The sequence below is a fragment of the Cyprinodon variegatus genome, unplaced genomic scaffold (genome assembly GCF_000732505.1).
Source record: "Cyprinodon variegatus isolate N-32 unplaced genomic scaffold, C_variegatus-1.0 Scaffold172, whole genome shotgun sequence".
In the NCBI taxonomy this organism is placed as follows: domain Eukaryota; kingdom Metazoa; phylum Chordata; class Actinopteri; order Cyprinodontiformes; family Cyprinodontidae; genus Cyprinodon; species Cyprinodon variegatus.
Window position 1 is genome coordinate 573,549 of NW_015150625.1, and position 26,438 is coordinate 599,986.

Sequence of the window (26,438 nt, forward strand, 5' to 3'; positions counted from 1 at the left end):
TACTCTTAAGTTTTTGTCATAGCTACATTTAAAGATTTCATGTAGAATTCACAGTATTTGTGAATACCTCATGTAAATGCAAGTACCAAGAGTTCAGTAGGTCTAAAGGTAGATGAATTAAAATGGATACTACAGCATAAGCTCCCCCCGTGCTGTAGTAACAATGAGGTCATGGCACAATGACACTGTCACTTCTTCCATCAGGTGAGTTCTCGAACACATAAGCAGCCCGCTTGCTGTTGCCTTTCTTCTGTAACCTGATTTCGTGGTATAAACCAGAAACCCGGTTTCCTTAACTGGGGTAAGGGATTAGGAGAAACCCGGTTAACTAGATTTCAGCTTGTGTGGGGGTGTGGCGGTGAGAGCGGAGCAGGGTGGTGGGGTGATGGACGCACCTGTGCACTTTATCTAACAAACATGACAACAACGAATCACTGGGAGGTTTCCTGTGCTCTGTCAGAGCTTTGTTGTTTCATTATGACACATACAACATATTTAAAAAAAAAACAGGGATTGTCTTTTAGAGTACTAATTTTAAATCAAGTAAAACTATTTTTAAGACAACTTAACCATAATTAAAAAACCTGATTTGCATACTTTGATTTTATAAACAAATCTTTACTGTTATGTTGTTCTTGTGGAATTATATGAATACAGACTATGAACAAAAAGTTGCCAATGGCGCCATCTGGTGGCCAATCAAGAACAGAACGATTTAAATCAGTAATTTAAAAACTGCCTCTGCTTTAACGCCTTAGTTCATTCTGTTTGGAGCCTGTTTCTGTTTATTTTATTGCTAAGAATAAAGAAAAAAATTAATTATGTATTTAGAAAGGAGTAAGGAGAAAAAAAATGATTCAAATCAGTATTCTCAAACCTTAAAACAGGCTTTCTGTTACTTGCAATCATTAATTTTTTCTGCATGGGAGCTCAAATTCTAATATTCTTGCAACAAGCTTGCCATTGGTTTTATTACCATTTAAAGTTCAGAGACAAATGTATGCAAATATATATAATATAAATATAATACAATTGTATAAATATATAATGAATCCAGAAAGGTCTCATTCAAAACCAGAGTATGAAGTGTTAGTGACCAATATAAATGTTTATTTATTTTTGATTCTCAGGTTATTCCTGAAGCTTTTCATGCATTAAAACAAAACAATCCAAAACCTAACATTTTCTGGTCACCTGAAGTCCACTGAATGTAAACAATGGTGGACATTGTTGCCTAAAAAGTATGGCAACATCTCTACTTCAGGCATTTACAGATATTTTTTTGGCAGTTCCTCCTTGCTCAGATCACCCAGGCTAACTCATAATGGATAAGTGGCGTCTGTTATCAATTTCAGGTCTTGCTATGGATTCTGGGTTTATTTAGACTTTGACTAGGCCATTCGAAGACATGTTACTGGTTTGATCTAAATCATGCCTGTATTACTATGTCAATGTTTTTCTTTGCCTTTCTATGTTCCTAAAGAAGGAAGAAAAAAAATCCCCATAGCATGACACTACCACTACCATGCTCAATAGAAATTTCCTTTAGAGTAGAAAACTACAACCTTAATCTCATCTTAAGACAATGAAGACATTGGCAATTTCAAGTGTTTAGGTTTATTATTCTTGAACAGTGTATCAACAAAAAAACTCAGCAATATTGATGAACATATTAATGAGCACGGTTCTCCTCCACATACAATCGCCTTCTGACTACAGCAGTGTGTACACGTCATTACACAAGATTAGCTTAACATATAGTCCTGACTGGGGGGTGGGGGGTAAACCAATCGCCAATTCGACATGTATGTTGATTTCCACCATTACGATATAGTTGTGACCATTGTCTCTTGGCAAAATGAAACATGCAGCATTACCTGTTAATAATGAGCCTAAAACGGTTTGTTTTTAGGCAGTAAACTGGTTTGGTCCATGGCAAATGAATTGTCTTGCTTGATAGAAAAGAAGAAAACAAACGTTTTTTCCTGAACCTTTTTACGACTTCATAGAAAATCCCAGTAATTAAAGTGACACAGTCATGGATTTAAAGTCAACCTTATATATATTTATATATTTAATGTAAGTGTAAAAAGAGAAAAAATATATAGCACATATTGTAAATATCTACCTTCTGTTTTGCCTTCTTCATACCACATAAATGGGGTTAATATCCTACAACCGGACGTTTGACACAATATATCAGTCATACTACCAAAAAATACCAAAGCAGATCTCTAGAACAATTGTCCTTTTAAGGGTTAGTTTCATAGTCGCATTGCGATTTTGCCAGAAAAACAAGGTAGAATCGACAGCTACAGCAATCAGGACCACTTTTGTCTCTCTTTTTCTAATCTTTGTTTCTGAGTTAGACACAGCCAGGGGACTTGGGACCAGATATTGACCAAGAAGGTTGTTTGGAACTTTACTCATCGATCAAAGGCAGGTACTAAATTCTTTAGCCATTATAGAGGATTAACATTCTGGATTCAGATAAAAAATAACCTTTACAATGGACCGGAGATCTCAGTGAGCTTTAGATAGAAATCCTTTCAGGTATTGTTGAGTTTGAGAGACAGGAGGAACTAACAGATGAGTGTTGGACGCTATGACTTATTCAATCATGGGCAACAAATGATTCCATGCCCCCTTTCTGGGGTGATTCTATAGGGCCAAATTAGTCCAAAAATGTAGAGACGATTGGTTTGCTTAGTTTTTGTGCAGCAGTAAGATGTTGGATGGCCTGATTACCCCTTTAACCATGAGGCAAACAGACAGTGATAGGCAGGACAACCAGACAGCGCAGTAAAAACAAGAACTCAGACAATGATGATGATATCAGATGATAAGGAGTAAGCAGTACTGGTTCCATGACACCATTGGTTCTAAACTCAAGCAGTGAAGTCAACATTCTCATCACCCCTTAGATCTACCAGGTCAAGCAATGGGTTAAAGTTGACGTCCAAGATGATAGAATTCATTTTAGGATCAACCAGTCTGACACAACTGGATTCAATGGCTGAATCACCTCCTCACCATGCAGGCAACTTCTAACGTAAATGGGTGTTATCTTGGCGTAAGACCGGACCAATGATGTCACTGTCTGGTTCCATTGAACCATTCCTACAGAGAACCAAAGTCACGCCTTGGTAAGACTCATCCTTTCCCCTAGAGCTGCCCTATAAGAACAACATGGTTGTCAGTGCAGATAGTGACTTTTTCCCCAGCCCACTCCCTCAGTGGTGAGGCAATGGGCCAAGGAGGGATTGCATGGTCCATTGAGAAAATGGATTATTCACAAGGGACAGCTAATCTGTAATCTCCCCATTGCCAGGTTTAGTTTAAGTGACATTTAAAGTCCAACAGCTGTGCTTTGTAGAAGCAGATGTAACAGTCATCAGCTTGGACATTGTGAACTTTCACCAAGTGTGTGGATTCCTTTTGTGTCTTCCAGTGAGGGGCTAAAGGCCTGGTTATCCTCCTGCAGCAGTGTGTCGCAGTGAGCTTGTCGCAGATATTTTTGATTTATGCCCAATATTGAAGCATGGTCTGCGCTATGTTTTTCCACGCCACAACGCAAGACGGACAATCAGGAACTAGCTGTGGGTGTGGATACGGCCGAGGCGGTGAGGAAGTGGGGGCAAGTTTGTGCGACAACGGAGGGACATGAGGGCGAAAAAGAGCGGGGATCCAGCTGGAAAAAGTGTCCCAGCGTTCTCGGGACCTCGCTTTTCTAGCTGCTCCATCTTCACGAGTCGTTTTCCACAATGGCGGTCATACAGACAAAACAAGACGGTAAGATACCAAACAGGAAATACGCATGATTAGAGCGGATGTAGATTTGACCAATCAGAGGCCTCCAGTCTGCTGTCACCTACAATTTTGGAGAGGTGCAGCAGAGTATCTGCGGAAGGGGCAGGTGAACATTTGCATTTAATGCGACACACATGCAGACGACCTGGTTTCTAAGCATAAATCAGCCTGTACGATAGACTGTACGATTACCTGGTCTGATGCAAAACCACAATGCTACCTTCTTAAACGCCACCCAGCTCTTATAATGCTGTCAAATACCTCAACAAGGCCCCCCCGACTGTTCTGACGGTTGGACGCTCAAGCAACCTCCCGATAAAACGGTCACTCCCCATGGCGTCTGCTCTAAGACGTGTTACCTCCTGGCCAATCGCATCGTCCACATATCAATTTTCTTCTTTTTTCTCATGGCTAAAGGAAGAAAATGGCTAGCCAGGCTTTAAAGGACACCAACGCACGTCTGTTTGGTAGATCCTCACTTTCTTTTGTTTTCTCTTTAGATCAGGGACTTTACATGAAACACAGCCAATGTAAATACAGTGAATCTCAGTAAAAAGCCAATTTATACATAAAAAAAACACTAGCAGCATAAATAACATAAATATACAGATATAAGCCTTCATAACTATCTTCCGTCCAACATTTTGTATCATCCTTAAGTAGAATTGACACCAAATGCAAGAAGAGAACAGAAATGGGGATATAACAGAACTGATGAGAAGGCTGAAGAGGTAAGTTTCTACATAAGGGCTTTAGAAACAACAACGACGGACACTGGGATTTCTGTCAGTATGCTTCCTGATTCTACATAAACATTAGCAGACATCTTAGAAGCATTTTCCTCAGCACCCACATTCTGTTTTAGATGTTTAGACTTTTTTTTTTTTTTTTTTAAATAAAGGTAGATTCCTGTTTAGTGCAGAACAACAGACCTTGACACAAGATTACTTTGGTAACTCCTTAGTTCCAACCATGAGACAAGATGGTTAAAGACCAACCCTACAGGAAATGTTTGTTTGCATCTATGTGAGAGGGGAAAAAATGTTAAAAGAGGATGAACAAAAAGATAAAAAAAAAAAAATTACAATTTCACAACACAGAGAGGAAACTCTTGTGATTTTGACCTAATTTAGTTCCATGTTACTTGACAAACTCATCTTCTCATCTTTTTAAATCTAACCTATAAAAAACTGCTTTTGTTTTTACCACAAGCTTCATAAATAACCAAAACTGAGATTTAGTTCATTTTAAGAAGCTTTAGTTTCTACAAACATATATATTTGCTCTTTTTTATCATTTCTAGATGCCGTTTACCTTCTTTATTAGATCAGTCAGCTTAATGCTATTCTAATGGATGCCTCCTAGTTAATATTTTCTAAACTATAGTGATACATCTAGCTACATAAAAAGGCACTTTTGCATGTTTTGATGACTTTAGAAGGAAGTAGCTTGGCCTGCAATGCTTTTTAGTTCATCATCTTACAACTTAAGAAGGACACAGCAGTTTATTTGGCAGCACCTCCCTCCACCATGTTGTTTTTTGCAGAAGTTACTAGATTAAACTTCTATTATGTCACTGAAATACCAATATGAAGGAGGATTCCAGCATGATCCCTGGTGTTTGTGACTTTCGGAAAACTTAGAACGTCTGTTTGATGTTCTTAATCTTTTGATACATGTCCAAAGATGTCATTTAAAATTAGGAGCTTCCTGGGAAAATGAAGATCCCGTTTAAAAATGCGGCAATACCTTCTCCGCAACAGCAGAGGGCGACAAACCCGACATAAAACATCAAAACTGAATCAAACAGAGGCAATAGAATAGCTAACTCTGCGATTACTTTGTAATATCACCCGAGTTTAACGGGTTCTAGCAGCAGGTCGGAGCACATGGCTTTACAGGATTATGTTAACTGTTGTTAGCAATGAAAGAAAATCGCAATATGGTCTCATTAAACTTCTACGACTAAATGTTTTCTTTTTTAATCTGTATTCCGGTTAGAGCTGTAAAACTTACAGGAAATCATGCTGAAATCCTCCTATTATAGCAACAGATTTGGATTCCAGGCTTTAAGAGGAACCCAGTTTTTAGCTGTGTTAAAATAACCGCCAGTGTATAAACTATCAAAGTAAGGATGCAAAACCAGGGATTTGTGTTCAAGCCTGAATCCTGCCGTCAACGTTAAGCTGAACATGCAGATATGCTTATTTAGTGTCCTAGTTAGAGGGCTGGGCGAGAGCCATGGCTAGAGACGACACAAATGAAAAATAAACTACAGAGGTAATGCGGCGACGCTCTGTCTTTTCTGAGCGGACCTACATAAGTTTTGATGAGGGTTATATTTAACGCCGAGAGGCCCGGCAGCGCGGCCTCCAGCACCAGCGGGGGCTTTGCGGCCCGACCCTGTGTCCGTAAAAGGTCTCTGTGGTGCGCTCTTTGAGCGTGTCAGGCCTTCCCTGCCTTCATGTACGTAGGGATGGTGCCTCGTTGAGTCAGGCCCTCGAACCGTTTGTACGTGTAGTTCAAGAATACCCAGTCCTTTGATTTGAAGTCAGGCTCTGTTGCATTGGCTGTTGAAAAACAAACACAAACAGAAAAAAGTATAAAAATCAGTAAGCAGTGACGTACAATCTGTAACTTCACCACTAGATGTCACCAGATCCCTCACAATGTTTCAATTTTCCTGGTTAAAAAATGGAAATCCTAACAATAAAAATGCCAAAAAAGAATTGTATATCTGATTTCTGAAAGTATTTTTCCATGTTTCTATATCACAATAACTCCTTTAGTGCAACAACATACAAATAACTGAAATATATATATTTCTTTACATGTTCTGAGCTTTAAATCGAGATTATATCCACAACTGAGTCAACATAATATACATGTTAGAGAACAGTTGAAGTTAGAGGAGTTTTACCACAAATACAGATTTTACCTTCAAACTGTTTTTGGCATCATTTTTACACATGATGTGGTTAGCATGGCAAGCCGCTAAGCTAGGGGATAAGCTAGCCAGATCCATCATGTTTTCATGACAGATTGAGCATTTTAACTTTAACAGGTTTGGCCTTCCTGTTATCCACTTTAAGTGTTGCTCTTTTTGTAGCCTGAATGATCCACCAACACATTCCAACATTTCTTAGAACATACAGTTTTATTTTAACTAGCTTCTGGTGACTTTTGTCTTGCTTCCTTTTCCTATTATGACATGTGTTGATATTAGCTAACATTGTCCGGTCGTCACTAGGGAGCATTTACTGATCCATAACAGATTGGATTCATAAAATTACAGTCTGAGTCAATCAAAACCAGCTGATCAGAGTCAGCAACGGATATTTCAGAGCGTCTCTACTCACCTGGCTGGAGGATGTCTGATTCGGGGAAGTCGTCAAAGTTTGAAGTGTCATCAATACTTTTGATTTCGATAGAAATGGCTGCTGGCCGCTCCCTGCGGATGGAAACGAGAGCTGTTCCATTATCTGACAGAAGCCTGCTCTGGTTTAAGCTAAGGTCCCTGTTTAGAGCAGCATGTTTTATACCTGATGTGCTCCCAGTCCACCGACTCAAAGAACGGGTGGGTTTTGATCTCCTCCACGCTAACGGCGCCTATTCGGTTCTCCGCATCAGTGCAATACCTTAATTAACAGATCAAAAGGTTTATGAAACAACAGCAGATCCAGACGTTTGATCCGATACGTGAAAACAGATGTAACAGAACCTTAGAATCAGCTCCTTTGCCTTCTCTGAGATGGGGACTTCAGGTGGGAAGACAAGGGTTTCCTTCCAGTTCATGACCTTCCTGTACGTCTCCTGTGGCGTCTCCGAACAGAAGGGTGGGTAACCTGCATCAATCCGAACACATGGAAGATAAAAACGTTACTACTTCACCAGCATCTCCAAAACAAAACGCCAGAGAACGTTGATTCTTACCGATGAGCATTTCGTACATGATGACACCCAGAGACCACCAATCACAAAGCTTGTTGTACCCAGTCTGCATGAACACCTCAGGAGCGATGTAGTCTGGCGTTCCTACTGTGGAATAAGCCTGGAAGGGAACCACAACATTTAAAGCTCAGGGTTCTGGACCGAACATGTGAATATCGTGAAACAGGCTGGTTAAAAGGGTCTCTCTTCATTATCTTTACCAGCGTGCTGCAAAACTGTGGTGATATGATTTTTTCTGGTCAATTCCCATCCCTGTTAAAAACACCTATGGGGTGTTCAACTTTTTTTTTGTTTGTTTGTTTTGGGTCCAGAATCCCAAGAGAATTGTACTAACAGCTGACTGAGGGGTGCTGACAAAGGTACTGACCACAAATTTAACATGTTTAGAAATCAACATTAATTTATCCCTAAAAATACAAACTAATTCAACAGTTATCATGTCTAAATGAAAGCTATTGGTACCCTTATTAAGGTAACACATAAAAGTATTGTTCTCCAGTTTTAGATGTTACTATTTTGCCTAAAATGTTTTAATTAGGGAAAAATAACTATTTCCAATCCCCCTGCAGTACCCCTCTAACCCACTAGAGGGCTGTAACGCCACATCAGGTTTTTAGAGGAGTCATAAGCTGGTATTTTATGCAATTCTTCTATAATTGTCCGAAAATTCATGTTTAATCATTTTTAGGAGGAATAAGGTTGGGGCTCTCATATATTGACATGAGCTTGAAGATTTCCATATCAAAACAACTATTTTACATAAGAAATAAACAGACTAATTAATGAACTTGTTTTATATAAAAATAAACTATTTCTGTCCCTGTAACCATTTTCCTAAATATGTACATTTCAAACAATTTCCTTTACGATCCGATAGCAAAATTTAATTGTATATGGTACTTATAAAATAATATTTTGTTAAATGTATAAAGTAATATAACTGCTCTATAACAGCTGTTTTCAGGACCCTCTGTCCTGCATGTTTAGGTGCTTCAGGTGATTAACAGGCCTCTGCAGCCCTTGGTGGCTGCTGAGGAGGAATGCAATGATCTGCTGGAGCAGAAACACATCTAGAACAGAAAAAGTTAGCCCCATGTTTGAAAACCACTGCTGTATAATACTGGATTGCTCTAATTAAAATTCCCTTTCAAATATTTTGTTAAATTTAAACTGACTATTATAGAATAAATAATAATTTATACTGACTAAATTGTCAGTATTAACATTTTAAGTTCAGGGTTTATACATGAATGAGTAACTCTTATTTAATGCTTTTTAATGCTCTTTTAATGCTCTTAGAAGTAATCTTAATGCCATCAACAAATACCCATGACTTAAATATATATATATATATATATACACACGGCAAAATCCTTCACCATCTTCACCATGGACAGGCTGCAGCCATGTCCCAAGTTCCTCGTTTTCCTGCCACTTTGGTTCAAATTTGCATTTTCCCCATTCTCTAGCCTTTTCTGTGCCTCAAGCTTCTTTTCCTAAGCATTTTAATGCCACGGTTATCAAATTTAATGAATTTTAATGCCAATTAAGGCCTTAATTTAAAAAAAATAATAGTTTAATGACTTTAAATGATTTTTAATGACACGCAGAGACCCTGAAGTTAATTGAATCATTATATATAATTGGACTGATTGTAAATAGCAAAACACATATTTCATAAACTGTGATTTTTAACCATCAAGTGTATATTTTCTAAAGCTGTTATATTACAATTGCTCTGTATTATCATTGAAATAAACTTTAAATGACTAATTCTGAAGGAAATCTGACTTAAACTGAACATTTCTGTGCAAAAAGCTGAATTGAGGCAGGTATTTTTTGGAAGCGTGTATTTATTCTGTAAATTATTTTATAACTACTTTTATGAATATGAGCTTCTGCAGCAGTGCTTAGTGCCATTTAAAGCTCCACATATTCTCTGTAACTGCACTCTACCTGCTTTCTGTCTAGCAGCAGCACCTGTGCTCTTCCTCCTACATCCTCATCATCAATAGGCTGTATGTCCCATTTCACTACTTCCTGAACTTCAGCCAGCTCCTCTGCTTCCTGTCTTTCAGGAGCTGGCTAAAGTTCAGGAAGTAGTGAAGTTGGACATGTAGCCCATTCTCCATATTCTTTGTTGTTGTCTAAACAGGTTGTCATGTTGCATCAACTTCTCACTGTTTTCACACAAACATCGTTGGTCGCATTTTGTCTCTTTGTGGCGCTAAAATAACTCCTCATGGACTTCAGTTATGATCTACTACTGTTTTTCACAGCAGCGCATCACGCTCTGCGTGGTGTAACAGACGCAAACGCAATCTTCTGTTGGTGGAAAGAGTAGTTCCCATAAAGCACGTACATTTTGTTTGTTAAAATGCATGACCTAAAATGTTAAAATTCTGATATCTGAGGTTTCGTCTGAGGTTGCCTCACATGCAAAAGGTCAGCGGTTCAAAACCTGGCAGAAAGAGCCTTTGGGGAGTGGTGGCATAGTGGTTAGAGCATTGCACTTGGGTCCTGGAGATTTCCACAAACTGTCACTCTGGGTCCCTGAGCAAGACCATTAATCCCATACTGCTCCCCGGACGCCACACAATGGCAGCTCACTGCTTCCCAAAGGGATGGGTTAAAAGCAGAGAGTGAATTTTCTTATTGTGGGGGACAATAAAGGGATTTACATCTACATACCTATCCAGGAGTCAATTCTTTTGGCTCACACCAGAGCAGTCTCTAGCTGGATGCTGAAGACTCCGGGATAGGTGTTGAAACGTCTTCAAAAAACAGAGCGAAAGTCCAGTTGCCTTCTAATTTAAGCCTGTTTGTGGTGCCATGACCATGACTGAAGCTTGATTTATGCTTAAAGCGTCCGCAAGGTCCGTGCAGCAAAATTCCATCATTTTAGGCTCGCAAATGTAAACATCTAGAGAATCAACACATTGTGGAAAAGCTCCAGGAAAGAAATTAGTGTCTCGGATGGCATGAAGAGGCTTCGATAAAGTTCTAAAAGGCTGTTTTCTACTTCCTTGTGTAGTGTGGTTTTGTCAGCTTGCTCTTTGTGCTGAACATGCTCCCCCTCGGAGCCGGCAAATACAGGAGCACAGAGTTTAAATGCTGCAGCTGCTTAGAAAGGCGGAATGTCCGAGCTTCAAGCATAATGGGCCCTTGAGAATTTGCACCGTCATGTTCGTTTAATATCTTTTCCTGATCTCTTACACAACAGGTTAAAAAAGTAGACAAGCAGCAACGCTTACTGACCGCCTGCAGGCGAGTCTCTAATTGTTAGAATCAGCAGTTTTGGTGGAATAAATATGGAAATGGAGATATGAAGACAGGCTAATGCTAGCATTCTACTACGAATGACATAAACTGGAGAATATTTGCAAGTTTTCACTAAAGCCAAACACCAACAGAGATGCTTTATCAAGACAAAGTCTGATTTTCACATTTGGACTCTTTTAAAAGTGTGCTCCACACTGGAAAAAATAAAAATCTAGATTTTCTTAAAATAAGTGTATTTGTTCTTGGATTGAGGAGCTAAAAGAGACAATGAAACAAGACAATTTAGATTGAAAATAAGAAAACACAATTGCATTGTCTTCTTTCAAATTCATATTATCTAATTATCTTCTTTTAAGAACAAAAATACTAATTATTACTTAAATTAGGAGTAAATACACTTAATTTAATAATGTTTTACTTATTTCTAGATTGTTTTTCCAGTGCATGTATGATGCTCCATTTCCGATCCACTTAGCCTGAATTATTACTGAGACTGAAAATGTATTGCTTTTATAATTATTCAGTGGTGATCAAATGGATTATTAAAATTAATACGATGTTTGCGGACGATGTTTTTATTTTCACTTTTTCCTTGTTTGTTCAGGAAGCATACCAGCTGCCTCCTGTTCTTCTTCCAGGTTTCTGCTTTCCTCTTTGAGTTCATGTTCTGGAAAGCTAAGAGAAAAGAAGCATAATGTGAAAAGTAGTTATTTTTCTTCATATTTGGTTCAAACTCTGAAGCTGGATGGCTTACAGAAATCACTTGGTGGGTTGTGCGTCAAGTTCCTGTAGAACTCGGTGCGATGGGCCTTCTTCAGTCCGGTGCACAGGCCGAAATCCGACAGCTTCACGTGTCCCTGGAAGCAAGAAGACGTTTGGTGGGATTATGGCCTAAACGGTCTGAGTCTGGAGATGTTGGGATGTTTGCCATGTTTGCGTTCTTACCCTGGAGTCCAGCAGCAGGTTGTCTGGTTTGATGTCTCTGTGGATGAAGCCCAGCTGGTGGATGGAGTCGATGGCCAGAACCGTCTCGGCGATGTAGAACTGCGTGGCCTCTTCGGACAGCGTGTCCTTCTTCATCAGCAGCGTCATCATGTCGCCTGGTAACAGAAGTCAGAGGTGGTTTTTGGCAGCTTGTGAAACATCAGTCTAGACGGTCTGAGGAAATACCTCCAGGTAGGAACTCCATGATGAGGTAGAGGTTCCTCTTGTCCTGGAAGCTGTAGAACATCTTGACCACCCAGGCGCTGTCCGCCTCCACCAGAATGTCCCTTTCTGCACGGATGTGAGCCACCTGCAGGAGGAGCAGATCAGGATTGTCACTCAGGAGTCAAAGCTGGTTTTTAACCTTCCAGGTAGATTCTTTACTTGTTCTTTCTCCAGCATGTCTGCTTTTCTCAGGATCTTCATGGCGTAAATGTGTCCAGTGTCCTTTTTCTGCACCAGGCGGACCTAAAAGAAAAAAACAAAGCCTGAAAACCTCCACTCACCTTGGTTTTATTGTCTTTATATTTTCGTGAAATGTGTCTGACCTCTCCAAAAGCTCCTCTTCCGATAACCTTCAGAGACTCAAAGTCGTCCAAACCGAGCCGCGTCCTCTTCAGACGCAGGAACTCCGTCTCCTTCCGGGCGTGCTGCGAGCGCCGCATCACTTTCTGCAACCCACAGAGAGCTGCTTGAGAGATTTCGCTATCTAACTGTTATTTAATGCTGGATAATCGGATTAAATCCTAATAAAGTACTTTTGTTTTTTAAATGAAAGAAAAAGGGGATTATTCGCACCTCCTCATCTGGCAGGCCCTCTTCTTCCATGGCCTTTTCAAGCTTCTTCTGCCTAAAATAAATGCCAAAAAAGTATCAGTAAACTGTACGTATCACAAAGCGTCTTCAGTCTCTGGTTTCCTCCTGGTACGGTTGGAGTGGCAGCGACTAGCAAGGTGTAAACAACTATTCAGGTGAACTCCCAGCAGATCAACCTTCAGGTAACAAGAGAACATCAGTGGCAGTGTTTTGTTTCCTTCACCTCTTTGGTTAAACCACCTCGGGAGCATTGCCTTATCTACTGGGGGAAACCCGACGCCGTAAACAACAGCTCAGCATTCGAGCCCCTCCGTTACTTTGCTCGGCTGTTTAAAAAAAAAAAGAGGTTACCTCATCTCCCGCTCCTCGTGCTGCGTCAGCAGCGTGCTGTAGAAGTTTTCCAGAGTCAGCTTGGCCACGGTCACCCTCTCCCGGGTGTGGTTGCTCATGGGAAGGGCAGCTGCCGTCCCCCCCGTCATGGCCATGCTATCCTATATGAACGGGAGCAAAACTGCCCTCAGTTTGTCTTTTTGTAAATCATTAAAAAACAAAGAAACAGAAATGCCAGCGATGGCGGCATGTAAACATCTGACAGTATTTTTACACCTTTGGAAATAGCAAGGTGTTACCAGTAAACTTAATGCTCCATTTATTTCTCTGCTGCTGTGGAACCGGACATAATAAACTTCTAAAGAGCCCTGATATATTGCAGCAGTAAAACATGCACAGCTCTGGCTCTAGGAGAAGAAGATCTGGTGTAGAGAAGCAGGAGCTACCTGCATTCCAGATGCAGTGGAAGGATTCTCATCAATCCTTAAATCAAACTTAAACGGGACAAGAAAAAATGTAGGACTATTGTTGATGATGTCATCACAACTCACTTATTTATGATAAAGATGTAACTCTCTGACCTTTAGCTTTTTTTACTAACTATGGCTACACCAGGTATCCAGCTGGAAAACTATATTAATGCCATGCATGGTTCTGGAATTTGGAACAAATTTTTGCAAAAAAAAAAACAACTCTCCAAGCAACCCCAGAAGACCACTAAAAAAGTTTTTTTAAACCAATATACTGGAGGTCACGTTATGGTTCTGTTTTTAAGGCTAACACTTATCTCCATCTACAAACAGAGCAGAATGGGGGATAAAAGGAGCAGAAATAAAGAGAAAACAACTTCATATTCTTCAACAGACGTCCCTGTTTGTAATCTTCCACCATCTCTCTGAGCTAATGCCAGGCTGGGTAAGAACTCTTTGGCTGTTTTTCTGATTCTCTTTCCCAGTGAGCCCAGAATGGACAGTCACATGCTGGATGGCTCATGACCCATGAGGTTTTATTTCAGGAACGGACTTTAAAGGTTTGCACAGAGCTCACAGGATGGACGACTCACACTTAAATGGTGTTCCTTTAAACCAGTTGGTCTAAAAAATAAATAAATTAATAAAAAAAAAAAAAAATATATATATATATATATATATATATTGTGTTGACATTATAATGATTCTTATCCCAACGTACCTTCCAGGAGGGGATCGAAGTGCTTTTCTCTCCATTAGATCATTAAACTATTGTTTATATCAAATAGAAAACCCACGTACTGGAGGTTTTCTTCCTGTTAAAAGGGAGTTTTTCCTCTCCACTGTCGCTACAAGCATGCTTATTGTGAGGGATTGCATTCGAGTCAATGAGTCGATGCAATCAACTGGTTTTCCTTAGATAGAAAATTTGACTGTATGATCTGGTGAACTGTAAAGTGCCTTGAGATGACATGTGTTGTGAATTGGCGCCATAGAAATAAACTGAATTGAACTGGAGTGTATACAGAGAGTAAAGAAAAGCCATGGCAACCAAAACGAACAAACATTTGTCTAAAGATCTTGATGACAATAAGAAAATATCCAATTGATCCAGGAACCAAACCTTGGAGGGAAAGTTTCTCTGCTGCTTCAGGAACAAGAACTAGAGTAACTAATTGAGCAGCAGGTACCAGAATGTTCATCTAGAGGAGAATCTATGACCATCCTCTTATGAATTTATACGCCAGTGGCTCACTCTGATTAAATAATTAGAACTGCCAGCAGATGGCGACAGTATACAAGAATGTTTATTTTAGGCTTTGTGCGGGGGCTGATTTCAGGCCCAACAAGGACAAAGTAAAACCTATCAGGATGAAAAATTGACACATATTGTTTTTTGAGGATGGATGTATGTTTTTTGGGATTTTTTTATAGATATAATACATGACTTAGCTCTTTAAGTTCTTTAAGGCCCTTTAGCTTAAGCAGAAAGATGACGATAACATAGCTTGACTATAGAACCATCTTTTTTAGCCATTCCAACTCTGAATGGCTAAAAAAAGACGTTCTGGAGTCAAGCTCTTGGCCAACTTAAATCAAATTCATTGAGGAAGACTGGGACAAAATGTTTGTAGTAAGCCATATTCTAGCTACTGGTATCAAGAGGGTACCAATTTATACTTCTGACGCATAGCCTCTGCAACCGTCAAATCTATCTCTGTGTGCGACAACGCCCCCCACGCAGAGGTTCTGCAACCGTCATTGCCCATCTCAAAAAAATCCTGACTATACGAAGGACTCACCGGCCTAAAAACAAATGTGATTGGTCCTTTCCGGGTGTCTGTGTGGTCGACCTTCTTGATTCGGTGCCGGGGCGCGCCATTTTAAAAAACCAAGGAACAACAATGGATACTCTAGATCCATCTCTGTGAACGGGATATCTTCCAGACGCGTCGTTGTTTTCGAAAATAACCACTCCCGCCGACACTGCCGAAAAAGTTCTAGTGACCATCCGCCGTAGTTCTCGCAAGTTCTTTAGGCTCCCCCTAGAGCTTTGCTGTGCGTCCCTAGAAATTCCAGACCGACGTTGCAGAAGCATACCAGCAAAACTGGTTCGCGACCAGACCCCAGCGACATTTGATATGTGCGGTTGCAGAAGTATAATCCGCCCTTAAACCGGAAAGGTATTATTTCCTGAGCTTACAGGAAGAATAATGTCTGTCTTTCTGTTAGGAAACAAGGACAGGCTCAGAAAATTTACCTCCTCTACTCAAAGCTGGGTTAGGGAGAATCTACTAAACTCTCTCTAATTCTGGCGTCATGTCAACGACTGAAACTACTCAACCGGCTACAAACTGGCAGGATTGGACGTGCAAGCCAACGTAGACTTGCCGCATGCTCTAAAACAACCAAAAACAATGGCAGTTTTTACACTTGCTGTCCTGTTTTATAGTCCTTTTAACTTCAACATATTTTTCTCCTCTATGGGATTTTGTGAGGTATGTCCTTTTGTCGACTGACATAAATGCCTCTTTACGCACACCTGGGTTAGTCGTTCTTGCCCTGCTCTTCTTTTTCCTTCTTCCTTCAGTTCTGTGGTACTGTAGCATTAGTGCGCTCCTGATTGCTGTGGCATAAGTATTTTGACGGCTATTTTACGGCTCCCTTGGCTTCATGTGATTCCATTTTTACTATATTTATACTGTCTTCAGCTTTGTGTGAACCTGGTCTTAAGGAGTGTCTCCCATCACTCTGAATTAAAAAAAGTTACATTTTAAAATATTTGTATCTCTTATAATCAGTGCTACGTTATCATCTTTCGAAAAACAGGTCATGTCCAAACTAGAAGTTTGCCTAACAGAAGGAATAAGGATATAAAATGGCTTTTCCTCTTCTTTAAGGAACAGAACATTGATAAAGCCAGATTATTCAAACGTTATGTAAGAGAGGAAAAAGGGACGAAGGTGGACACGTATATCACCAAAACATTTGGCAGAACGCCATCAGAAAGGCATGAATGGGCTTGATTGGCTCACAAAGACATTAAACAAGCCCTGCAGTCCAGAGATAGGAACCGTGTTTCGTCTATTCCCCGGCCCTTTTCCCGTTTTCAGGCCCAACAATCTCACAACAACAGGACACTTCCTGACTTCTGAGGGGAAACCAAAAAATCTCTGAATCATTGTTGCGTAGGGCCTGATCTGGAGGAAATAACAGCTCTGAGAGTTCACCGAGGTCTGTGCCTATTTAACTTATAATCCTTCTATTGCATCAAGTCAGTTTTACACAGCTGTTAAGACAGGTGCCCATTCTAACCTGTTCCCAACACAGCCATTTCCTCAGCTGCCATCATACAATAAGAATCACTAAACTCTGGTTGGCCTGATTAGCTACCTGTGACTGAGGAAGGTGAGAGGAAAAGAGGAGGCTTTTGATGGAAGTTGATGTGTTAATCTACTGCACAGCAGAAGGGGTGACAATAGCAAAGAAGGTGCTCAGCTAGGGATGCAAGTTGTCAATTAATTAATTTATTATGTCTGAAAAACTTAATCGGAGTAATTGTTATCAATTGATTATTGACATAATCGTCAACTAATTTAGTAATCGATTAATCGTTAACTGGAGTGTGGAGACTTTAAGTCTTTAGCTGACAGAGAAACCCACTTAGAGCAGCAAATATACCAAAATTATTTTTAAAAAATGCCTAAACATTTGCATTTAAGAAAAACATCTCTTTCTCCTGTCAATATTCTCTATCTAGAACACCAACAAGTTTTAGTTTCACTTGATTTAATTTAGCAAAAAGAGTTCTGTAAAGAACTTTTGGTTATCCGATTATTAATTGATTAATCAAAAAAATTATTGACATATTAATCAATTTGCAAAATAATTGTTAGTTGCAGCCCAAGAATTTGTGTTGTGTATTGGCGTTATATAGATCAACTAAATTAAATTCATTAACCAGCGTCCATTTTATTGAATACCTTTTTGTATCAAGAGGATCTTTCAATAACATGAAGGGGGAAACATTATTTCACCAATATGCTGAATAGACTAAAGTACTTTGTTATATTTAACAATTTATTGTGCCTGACTTTAACAGTGACCATATAAACAACAAAAAAAGTTTTTTTAAGGTATAAGATGTCAAGAAAACAGAAACGTATTAGGTTACTGCATAAAAAAGTTGGATAAAATATGTGAGATTCTTGAAATTTTTAATGTACAGAAATAAAACTGTCATTAAAAGACAGGGTATGTCACTCTAACATACTGTCAGACTATTTACTGCTTCATTTCAATGAAGTGGACCAACTGGGAAATAGCTCACTGGTTTTAATGTAATAAGGCATCACTGCAAATACAAGCAATGCTTAAGAAGGAACACCAGCCGTCTGGTCAATGACAGCAAAACTACTATGAGAGAAACTCCTTTAAAGCAGACATTATCTATTATTTTTATCTAATAAGCCATTAATCAACAATTGATTAAAGTCAAGTATTTGTTACATATGCTCAATACAAATATTTAGGTTCCAATAAAGAATATTAGCCCAAAATGGGTTTAATTAGGCTTTACTTTGGGTTTTTTAAGGCAAAGTCATAAAAAAGTGTCTATATATAAATTGAATCTGTCCTTTATTGGAAAAACTGCTTGCGTTGTAAAAAAAGAATGACTATATTTACTAACAAACTGCACAAAAACAAAGCCTAAAAGATAAAATAACAAATACGATTCTATCAGGACGTCGTAATTTGTAATTTAAAAAAAAATTATGCAACCAGAGTTACTGGAGTATAAATAATAAATGTCAAAGAAGGTGACGATGTACTTTTAATCTGGGACTGACGCTGAAAGTTGTTGTTTGGTTGACTTTAAGTGTCTGTTAAAGTCAAGAAAGAAGCTGCTGTTATTGTCTATTCAGTTTTTAGGTGCAGATAGTCTAAAAAATAAGTTCTTTTTTTATTAATCAAACTATGCATTAATAAACCACAACCTTTTAACTAATTTTAATTAAAGAGGCACAGCTAATCTATCAAAATATCAATGACCATATTATATAGCTATAAACTATTGCATTTTGGCTGAGCATTTGTTCAGATAGCCGGTGTTTAAACAAATAAATGGTGAAGGAGTGAACGCCTTTGCATCGAAAGCCATGACAGGAGGAATATTTGGCTTTGTTTTTCCACGGCTCTGCTGACGACATGGTGAGCTGTTCAGGTTTTCCTCATTATGTGTATCTTGGCTTCATGTTCATTGAAAAAAAGGGCAAATAAGGTAAGATCATGCAGTGACGTCTGGGAAAGTCCTATGGCTACTTTCCGTTGAAGTGGGTCAGTAGGAGTAGTACCGGCATTGCTCTAATTCTCTTTGGCAGAGCTGTGGGTGAAGCTACATTTTAGATATAATGAAAAAGTGTGACGTGCTGCCTGCAGCGTGACACATTTCCCCAGCAAAGGTCAAAGGTTCATTAAGAGGTAATGCTCTGTGTAAAGTATAGTAAGATAAAACACTTCCCATACAGACAGTGTGTCACTAGCCTGCTGCTGGAGAAGTACCAGTTTTTTGTTACCTCTCTAACTCATCGCTGAGAGGAAAAGCAAGGCAAGTTTATTTCTATAGTACAATTCAGTACAAAGAAAATTCAAAGTGAATGAAAAAATAAAACAGAAGAAAGTAAAGATAAAAACATGACAGAAGCATTAAATAAACAGTTGGACCTCAGCCTTAAACTAATAATACTTCAGTTGACTTTAACAGTCAAAGGCAGCTCTAAAGAAATTGGCTTTGAACTTTGACCTTTTTTAACCTTTTTAACTTTATAACTTTCAGCACTTTTCCAGTCTTCTGTGAGTTTGTACCAGATCAGTGGAGCATAGAAATTAAATGCAGCTTCTCCATGTTTGGTTCTAGTTCTGGGTGCACAGAGGAGGCTGGAACTAGAAGACCTGAGTGGTCTGAGAGGTTGATCCACTGACAACAAGAGGGAAAACTCATTACTGGGATCAATATTCTTCTGCTTATAGAAGAAATATGACACTATTGTTTAATTTCTACTGTTAACATGGTCTGAGCATCATTTATTTATTTTGGTTCTCTCATCTCCATCATGAATATACGGGAAAAAAAAGCTTATTATAACAGACTAAATTAATTGATATTTGCAATCATCATCCACTAATTTGGAAATTAATTGCTAGACTAATGGTACACAAAGTCTAGATAAAATTTAATTTGCTGAAAGAATGATCATCCTAGAGAAATAACTCAAACACTGCTTGTGTATACAGGTTTATGTGTAAGTATATTTATTTTGCATGTTTTTGCCATTTACAGTTAATTAAAAATGTGAAATAAAGGAGTTTTTTTCCTAAATGTTAAGTATTTGTTTATTTATAATTGTCAATTTACTGAAAGTATCTCTTTTAGGATTAATTTGAAAAATAATTAATAGATTAAAGAATACAAAATATCTTTTCTGTCAAAAAATCTTTTCTGTTTGTTAGGTGCAGGTATGATTATTTTTAATGGTGATGTGTATATCAGTACAGAGTGAAGTTTGTTCCATTATTTTTGCAAAATAAGAACACATTTTGTAAATTGAAATTTGAAAAAAATAAAAAATAAAAAAATAAAGAAATGAAACATTGAAACCAGAAAACATTTTAACATAACAAAAAAGGTTGAAGCTTGTAGTTTTGTCATATTTACTTTCATATTATATATTACTTTATTTTTTCAATTTTTTCACATTTTATTCATGCAATTTTTTTCACTTTCTGTTTTTCAGATTTCTTAAGAAATTGCATTTTTTTTTTTTTTTTTTTTGTGTTTTCCAGATCAGATTCTCTTCTCTGGGGGCGGGCTTTCCACTAGAGTAAGGAGTGAGGACACATTTCTATTGGTCTGTATTAATTTCAGCTACAACATTTCTATTGGTCAAAAGCAATGTGTGTATTACGCTTAAAGTGAAGAGAAGGTTATCTGTGAAACACACAGAAAAGCAAAATACAGGCAACATGTAAAAAAAAAATATATATATGAAAAACCAAAATTTGAAAAATCAAAATACCGTAGAAAAAGTTAACTCTTAAATAAATTTTGAAAAAAAAAACAAACAATTTGAGCAAATTAAATATGTGAAATTAATTTTAAAAAAAAAATCTGAAAATGTTTTCAAAGTTTGCTTTCTGGATTGAACTTTTATTGTTTTAGTTATTTTCTTGCAACAATGATGGAATCAAATTCAATCCATTCTTTCTTTTGCAGAAATCATCAGTATTTAATATTCATAATCTAACTGATGTCATGGTCTTGGTTCTGTTAAGTTTTCTTTTGAGTATTCAGTTTCACTTTGATCCATGTTTTTCTTCGTTTTCTAGTTTTATTGGTTTAATTCTTATTTTGTTGTGTTTTCTGGATATATTTGAGTTCTGACGCTTTTCTTGGTCGCCCTCTGTTGCCCTCTTGTGTTGGTCTCCTTTTCTCTAGCTCCCCTCTAGAATTCTCTGCTCACACCTGCTCCCAATCAGCTCATTAGTCCTGTCTTTGTTCAGTCTCCCATACAGTATATACTAGTTCCTCATCTTTTCTCGGCTCCCCAAGTTAGTTTTTGCCTTGAAGTTGACTAGTTTTTGGTTCCATGTATTTCGTACCTTGGTTTTTGGATTTTTTTGCCTCAGTTGTTCAATTAAATCTTCAAAAACTCACCTTGGCCTCCTCGCCTCTGCATTTTGGTCCTCAAAATCCCAACCAAACCCTGACGACTGATCTCGACAATATAAGAAAAGACCATCTGGGGGCCTAGTGTTGCTTTTAATTTCTCTTTTTTTGATAGATTTTTACAAAATGTTTTTTTTTTTCAGATCAGTCTTTTCATCTCTAGGGTCGGGTTTTCCTTTGGTGTGATGAGTGAAGACACATTTCTATTGGTCTGCATTAACTTTAGCAAAAACATTTTTATTGGTTGTCAGTGTTTTTTATGGGGTTTAAAGAGGGGAAAATGTAATATTTGCAATTCAATAGAAAATAGAAAAGAATGGAATCTGTTAAATTTAATCTGGAAAAAAAAATTTTGAAAAAGAAAATAGAAGATAAAATGTTAATAGATGAAAATGTAAACAATTGATAAAACAAAAGATATACAAAATAAATTTGAAAAACATCACATAACAAAACCTTTTTTTTTAATCAAACGTCTTTTAAAGTTTAATTTCTTAACTTATTATTTTTTTAAATATTCCACTAGAAACCATTTTTTTCTACTTGCAGCAATAATGGAACAAAATTAACTCCATAATATTCCCCATAAATATAAAAAGTAAGTGGTCAGCTGCTACTTTAAATTCCTCTAAAAGGACAAATTTGTCTTGCAGTTAACTAGATCCACCCTGTGGCTAAACAAACAAGACGGCAGCACTCAGGCAATGACAAGGAAGGCATTATGGATGCAAGCAGCTTTTTAAAAACTCAAGCATGCAGCTTGAAAAAGGCCATTTAAGTGAAACAACCAGAGAGGGGAGTGAAGTAGGGAGATATGATAGCGCTGCTAGAATAGAACAGATCCACTTGTTCCAGACGGTAACAAGACGTTCTTCTAATTACGCTGCAGAACTTCAGTCACTCAAGGACTTTCAGTGGAGATTTAAAAAGCATTCCCCTTATAAGAACGGCTGTCAGCTGAGGGGATATCTAGATGACAACAAAAGCACCATAAGGAGATTTCCTTTCACAAGCTACTTCTAACAGTTAAGCTCACCAGCTTTAAGGTAAAACTAATGGAAAACTTGATCCTCCTTAAACCTGGACTTCCCAGTTTGGTGTAAAATTCTCTGGTCAGTAGTTTCCAGTCAGATGAGCTCCACCCTAACAGTACTGTTTTCCATCCTGAATGAAACGACTCAGTTGTGACGTCACAGAGAAAACACATGAGATTAAACATGCAAAAACTCAAACAACCAGAGATCTCATTTGGCTCCATCTGGCCTTAGCAGTACTGCCCTCAATGTAATTGACAGAAAACAGACATATGTATTGTGTTTTTGATGGCTGACATGGCTAAGCTGGTCTGTTTAAACTGCAGCTCGGTGCATTAGATAAACACACCCGCTGATGTTTTGGTTTACCTGATATTTATGCAAAACAACAGCAACCCCACAACCCTCCACTATCTGTGTTTATTACATCCAAAAAGACAGAAAAAGTTACCTTTCTATTTATTTTGAGCTGTTTATACTGTAGATATGTTCATGTGGTGTTCCTCAAGGCTCCTTTCTCAGGTCCCCTTTATTTAGGCAAGCAGTTATCACAGGAGTTTTAAATTAAACATGATTTTAAAACAGCAAAAAGTGTCTGGAGATTTTTTGGTGTTAAGAATAATGGAAATCTACCTCCTCTAACCATGTTGGTTGGCTAAAATAAACAAAAAACTTTTAGTGTTAATGGTTAATTTTTTTTTTTTTAGTTTTTGCGGCACTAGTGGCTCGTTTTTTGACAGTAGGCTGACAGGAAAGAGGTAATCAGAGAGGGGGAGAAAAATGCTTAAGACAAATAAATAACTGATTATTCGTGTGTTATTGAGATGAAGGGATTAGCCAATTGCTTTTCTCTTTAAAAAACAGCAATTCGATCAGTTTTCCTTTTCTATTTATTTATTATTTTGTATACTGGACAATGTAATGGCTAAATTTACATAAAATTTTAATAAAAAATACAACAATGCAGCAGCTAATACAGCGTATTTTGCTGTCAAGGTCATTACATGTAGCTGGACATAATGTAGATTTAGGTCCTAAAGGCTGTTCTGGGGCAGCTTTTACTCCTCATGCTCAGACTATAGACAATTTCAGCCTCTCTTACGATATGCTGATGACACAACTTTCTATTTGTGCCACCTCATGACCCCCAGTTTTTTATAGTGTCTGACTAACTATATCCATTATATCAGTACATATGGGTCAGAATTTCCTCCAGCTTTAAATAAGAAAGAAGTTGTTATTGTTTAATTAGGCTACTTGCATTTTAAAACCAGAGTTTAGTCCATTGTTTTATTTTTTGTGTTTTATTCCATTTTGTGAGGCACAATAAATTGCTTTGCATATGAATGCTTTCCTAATAAACATGTTTTTAGTGTATAGATTATATTAACATTAAGTCATAGGTACAGTTCCGACAGCGCCAAAATCCTTTTATGGAGGACCAGAGGGGACATGTTAAACTTAGCATTTAAATAATAGATTTTTGAAAAGTGTTTGGTAACTGCAAATTTTAAATGAAATTAATAAAAATTAATTGTAAACTGTATTTGTGAATCCATTACTAAATACTGCAATTTCAATGTTTTTTTTTTTTATTTCCACCAAAATGGATATAAAAAAAAAAAAACACAATACATGAATCTGATTAAGTTCTATATGTATCAAAAATTATAAATGGTAATTTGTTCTCTTTTCAACATTAATACAAGATAGTATCAATTCCTCATCCAGAATTAAAAAATAAAACATCTAAAACCATGCAGGCCACGTTTGCTTAAGTAAATAAGCTTAAGCTTAGACTAATCAAAGTTCTACATGTATCAAAAATTATAAATGGTAATTTGTTTTTCCTTTCTCATATTGTTTTTCACCTCAGATATTCAAATGTATTTTGCAAATTTTGTATTTTAATTTACCCTCTAATTTCTTTGACCAAACAACAGCTTATTAAAAAGTTTAGATAAGCTTACAACCTGTTTAGTAACCATTTATTAACAGTTTGGTAAACAGTTATTAACACTTAATTAACAGTTATTACCAGTTAATTAACAGTAACAGCTAATTACGGTATTCATGACAGCTTATTAACAAGTAAAGAGTGTAAAATTTAAAAAAATTAAATTGCAAAGTGAAAAAGAGAAATGGAAATAGAAAAACATAGTCAGGTTTGCTTTTAAATTGCCATTTCAAAATAGAATGTGACATTTTCAAATTGTAGTATTTAATAATGGATTGATACAATTTACAGTTGCACTTTAATTATCGATGTAAAATGTGCAGTTACAAAACACTTTTCAGAATTAAATTTCAATTTTCTGATTTAAATGTTAAATTTGAAGCAGTTCCATTTTTTTTTTCCACTGACTCTCCTGGTCCTCCATAATATTTTGCATTTATATGTTTTATTTTTATTTTACTTACCTCCGTGTCTTGCTCCAGAGTCAATTATTGGCGTGCCGCCAGCAAACAGCAATATGAATGGAGAAAATATGTCAAATAATCCCGTCTGTGCCTAATATTAAGGCAGTTTCACGGTGGAGGAACCAGTTAATATTTGCTATCCGTCACATAGACCTATGTGGCTGAACAGTAAACATCATCGATATCAACGCTGGAAATCATAACAAAGCTCTTCTGTCGCTGACAGCCGCCTAATCTGAAACAACTGGAAAATATTCTGCCTCTACGACCCCCAAAAATAACACCTGTCCTCCCCTTTCAGTCGCTACAAAACATGAAATAAGGACCGCTGCTTCCTGAGCTCATCGGGCTCATCAGACGCTCTGGGCTGATGACGCAAACACGTCGACATGAGAAACGTGACGGATAGCCAATCACTGGCGTTCAAACCAAAGCTTCTTTACCTTTAGCCAATCGCGACGCGGGAAGAAGCTGACGGACATGTATGTTGACCAATGAGAGGATCTGCACCGCCTACACAACGGCACAGGTTTATTCAGCTAGCAGGCAGAGTTCTAAAGAATATGCTATACTACCTTCAGTTGTGAGCGTTGTTACATCATTTTGGGTTTTTTTGGTTTGTGCGGACCCCTGCTAAAAATAGCTAATGGGGCGTCATTGTGTGAAACTTAGATAAACCAAATGAAAAAGGGTTCCTTTGTTCCCCATTGCAAAAAAAAGTATTTCCCCCCATTAAATAATACTATATTTATACGTTTATTATCAAATCCAATGTAATAAGAAACCAAAGTAAATGTAGAATAATACGTTTTTACATGAGTATTTAATCTTTTATGGAAAGTTTAAAAAATAGATACTGATATCATGAATAAGGTATGTCTTACAGATTAAAAATCTAAAATAATCAGTATATAAAGAGTTTTAAAGCCGTCTTTAAGGTTTGGGGGTCCATTAAACCACAGTGAGAACATATTTACACAAACAGAGACTCTATGGTACATTTGTGAACCTTCTCTTTTCAACATTAATACAAGATAGTATCAATTCCTCATCCAGGATTAAAGATAAAACATCTAAAACCATGCAGGCCATATTTGCTTAAGTAAATAAGCTTAAGCTTAAGCTTAGACTAATCAACTCAACATATTTTAAATTTCCCTCCTGAATTTGGGGTTACATACATATGTATGCAAAACTTTTGGGAGAATATTTCCCTTGACCACAAAATGTGTATCTGAAATAAAATTCACAGAGTATTTAATAAAAAAAAAGCAACAAAGAGATAAATATGGTAGCAGAGTGGCGGTCTTGGGTTGCTTTACAGCTCAGGGTGAGCTGGTACAAACGTAGACCCATAAATGTTGCTCTAAACCGAACTAAAATACAACTTCAACTCATCATGCATGCTAAGATATTTCAATATAATGTATATAAAAAGATTCTGCAAAGAAGAGTGGGCGAAAATAGTCATAATTCCATCGGTAAAATTGATCAAATTTGACACATTTGTCTGATATCAAAGTTTGTTCAATCTAGTGTTAAAATCTAGAAATAAACAATTAATAAAGGTCAAGTTTTATTAAAAGTGCCCTACAATCAGTGTTAAGTTGCAGA

General features: G+C 37.5%; 1 protein-coding gene across 1 annotated transcript; it reads right to left on the minus strand.

The window, feature by feature from the left end:
- Positions 1-1,602: 1,602 nt before the first annotated feature.
- On the minus strand, positions 1,603-25,176 carry stk38l (serine/threonine kinase 38 like). Its single transcript, XM_015378447.1, has 14 exons — positions 24,825-25,176; positions 13,195-13,334; positions 12,826-12,877; positions 12,576-12,698; positions 12,412-12,495; positions 12,214-12,337; positions 11,989-12,143; positions 11,798-11,900; positions 11,657-11,718; positions 7,744-7,861; positions 7,532-7,655; positions 7,353-7,448; positions 7,170-7,261; positions 1,603-6,380 (listed from the first exon to the last, which is right to left on the minus strand). The coding sequence occupies exons 2-14, from the start codon at positions 13,326-13,328 to the stop codon at positions 6,256-6,258; spliced, it is 1,392 nt and encodes a 463-aa protein (XP_015233933.1). The 5' UTR covers positions 13,329-13,334; positions 24,825-25,176; the 3' UTR covers positions 1,603-6,255.
- Between the last annotated feature and the right edge of the window lie 1,262 nt (positions 25,177-26,438).

Bases quoted from the DNA above. Each gene is read 5' to 3' on its own strand.
- stk38l (XM_015378447.1), bottom strand. From the start codon at position 13,328: ATGGCCATGACGGGGGGGACGGCAGCTGCCCTTCCCATGAGCAACCAC. The intron at 12,699-12,825 runs GTGCGAATAATC...TGTGGGTTGCAG, and splicing joins AGGGCCTGCCAGATGAGGAG to AAAGTGATGCGGCGCTCGCA. The intron at 7,862-11,656 runs GTATGCTTCCTG...GTTCCCTTCCAG, and splicing joins AGAAGAACAGGAGGCAGCTG to GCTTATTCCACAGTAGGAAC.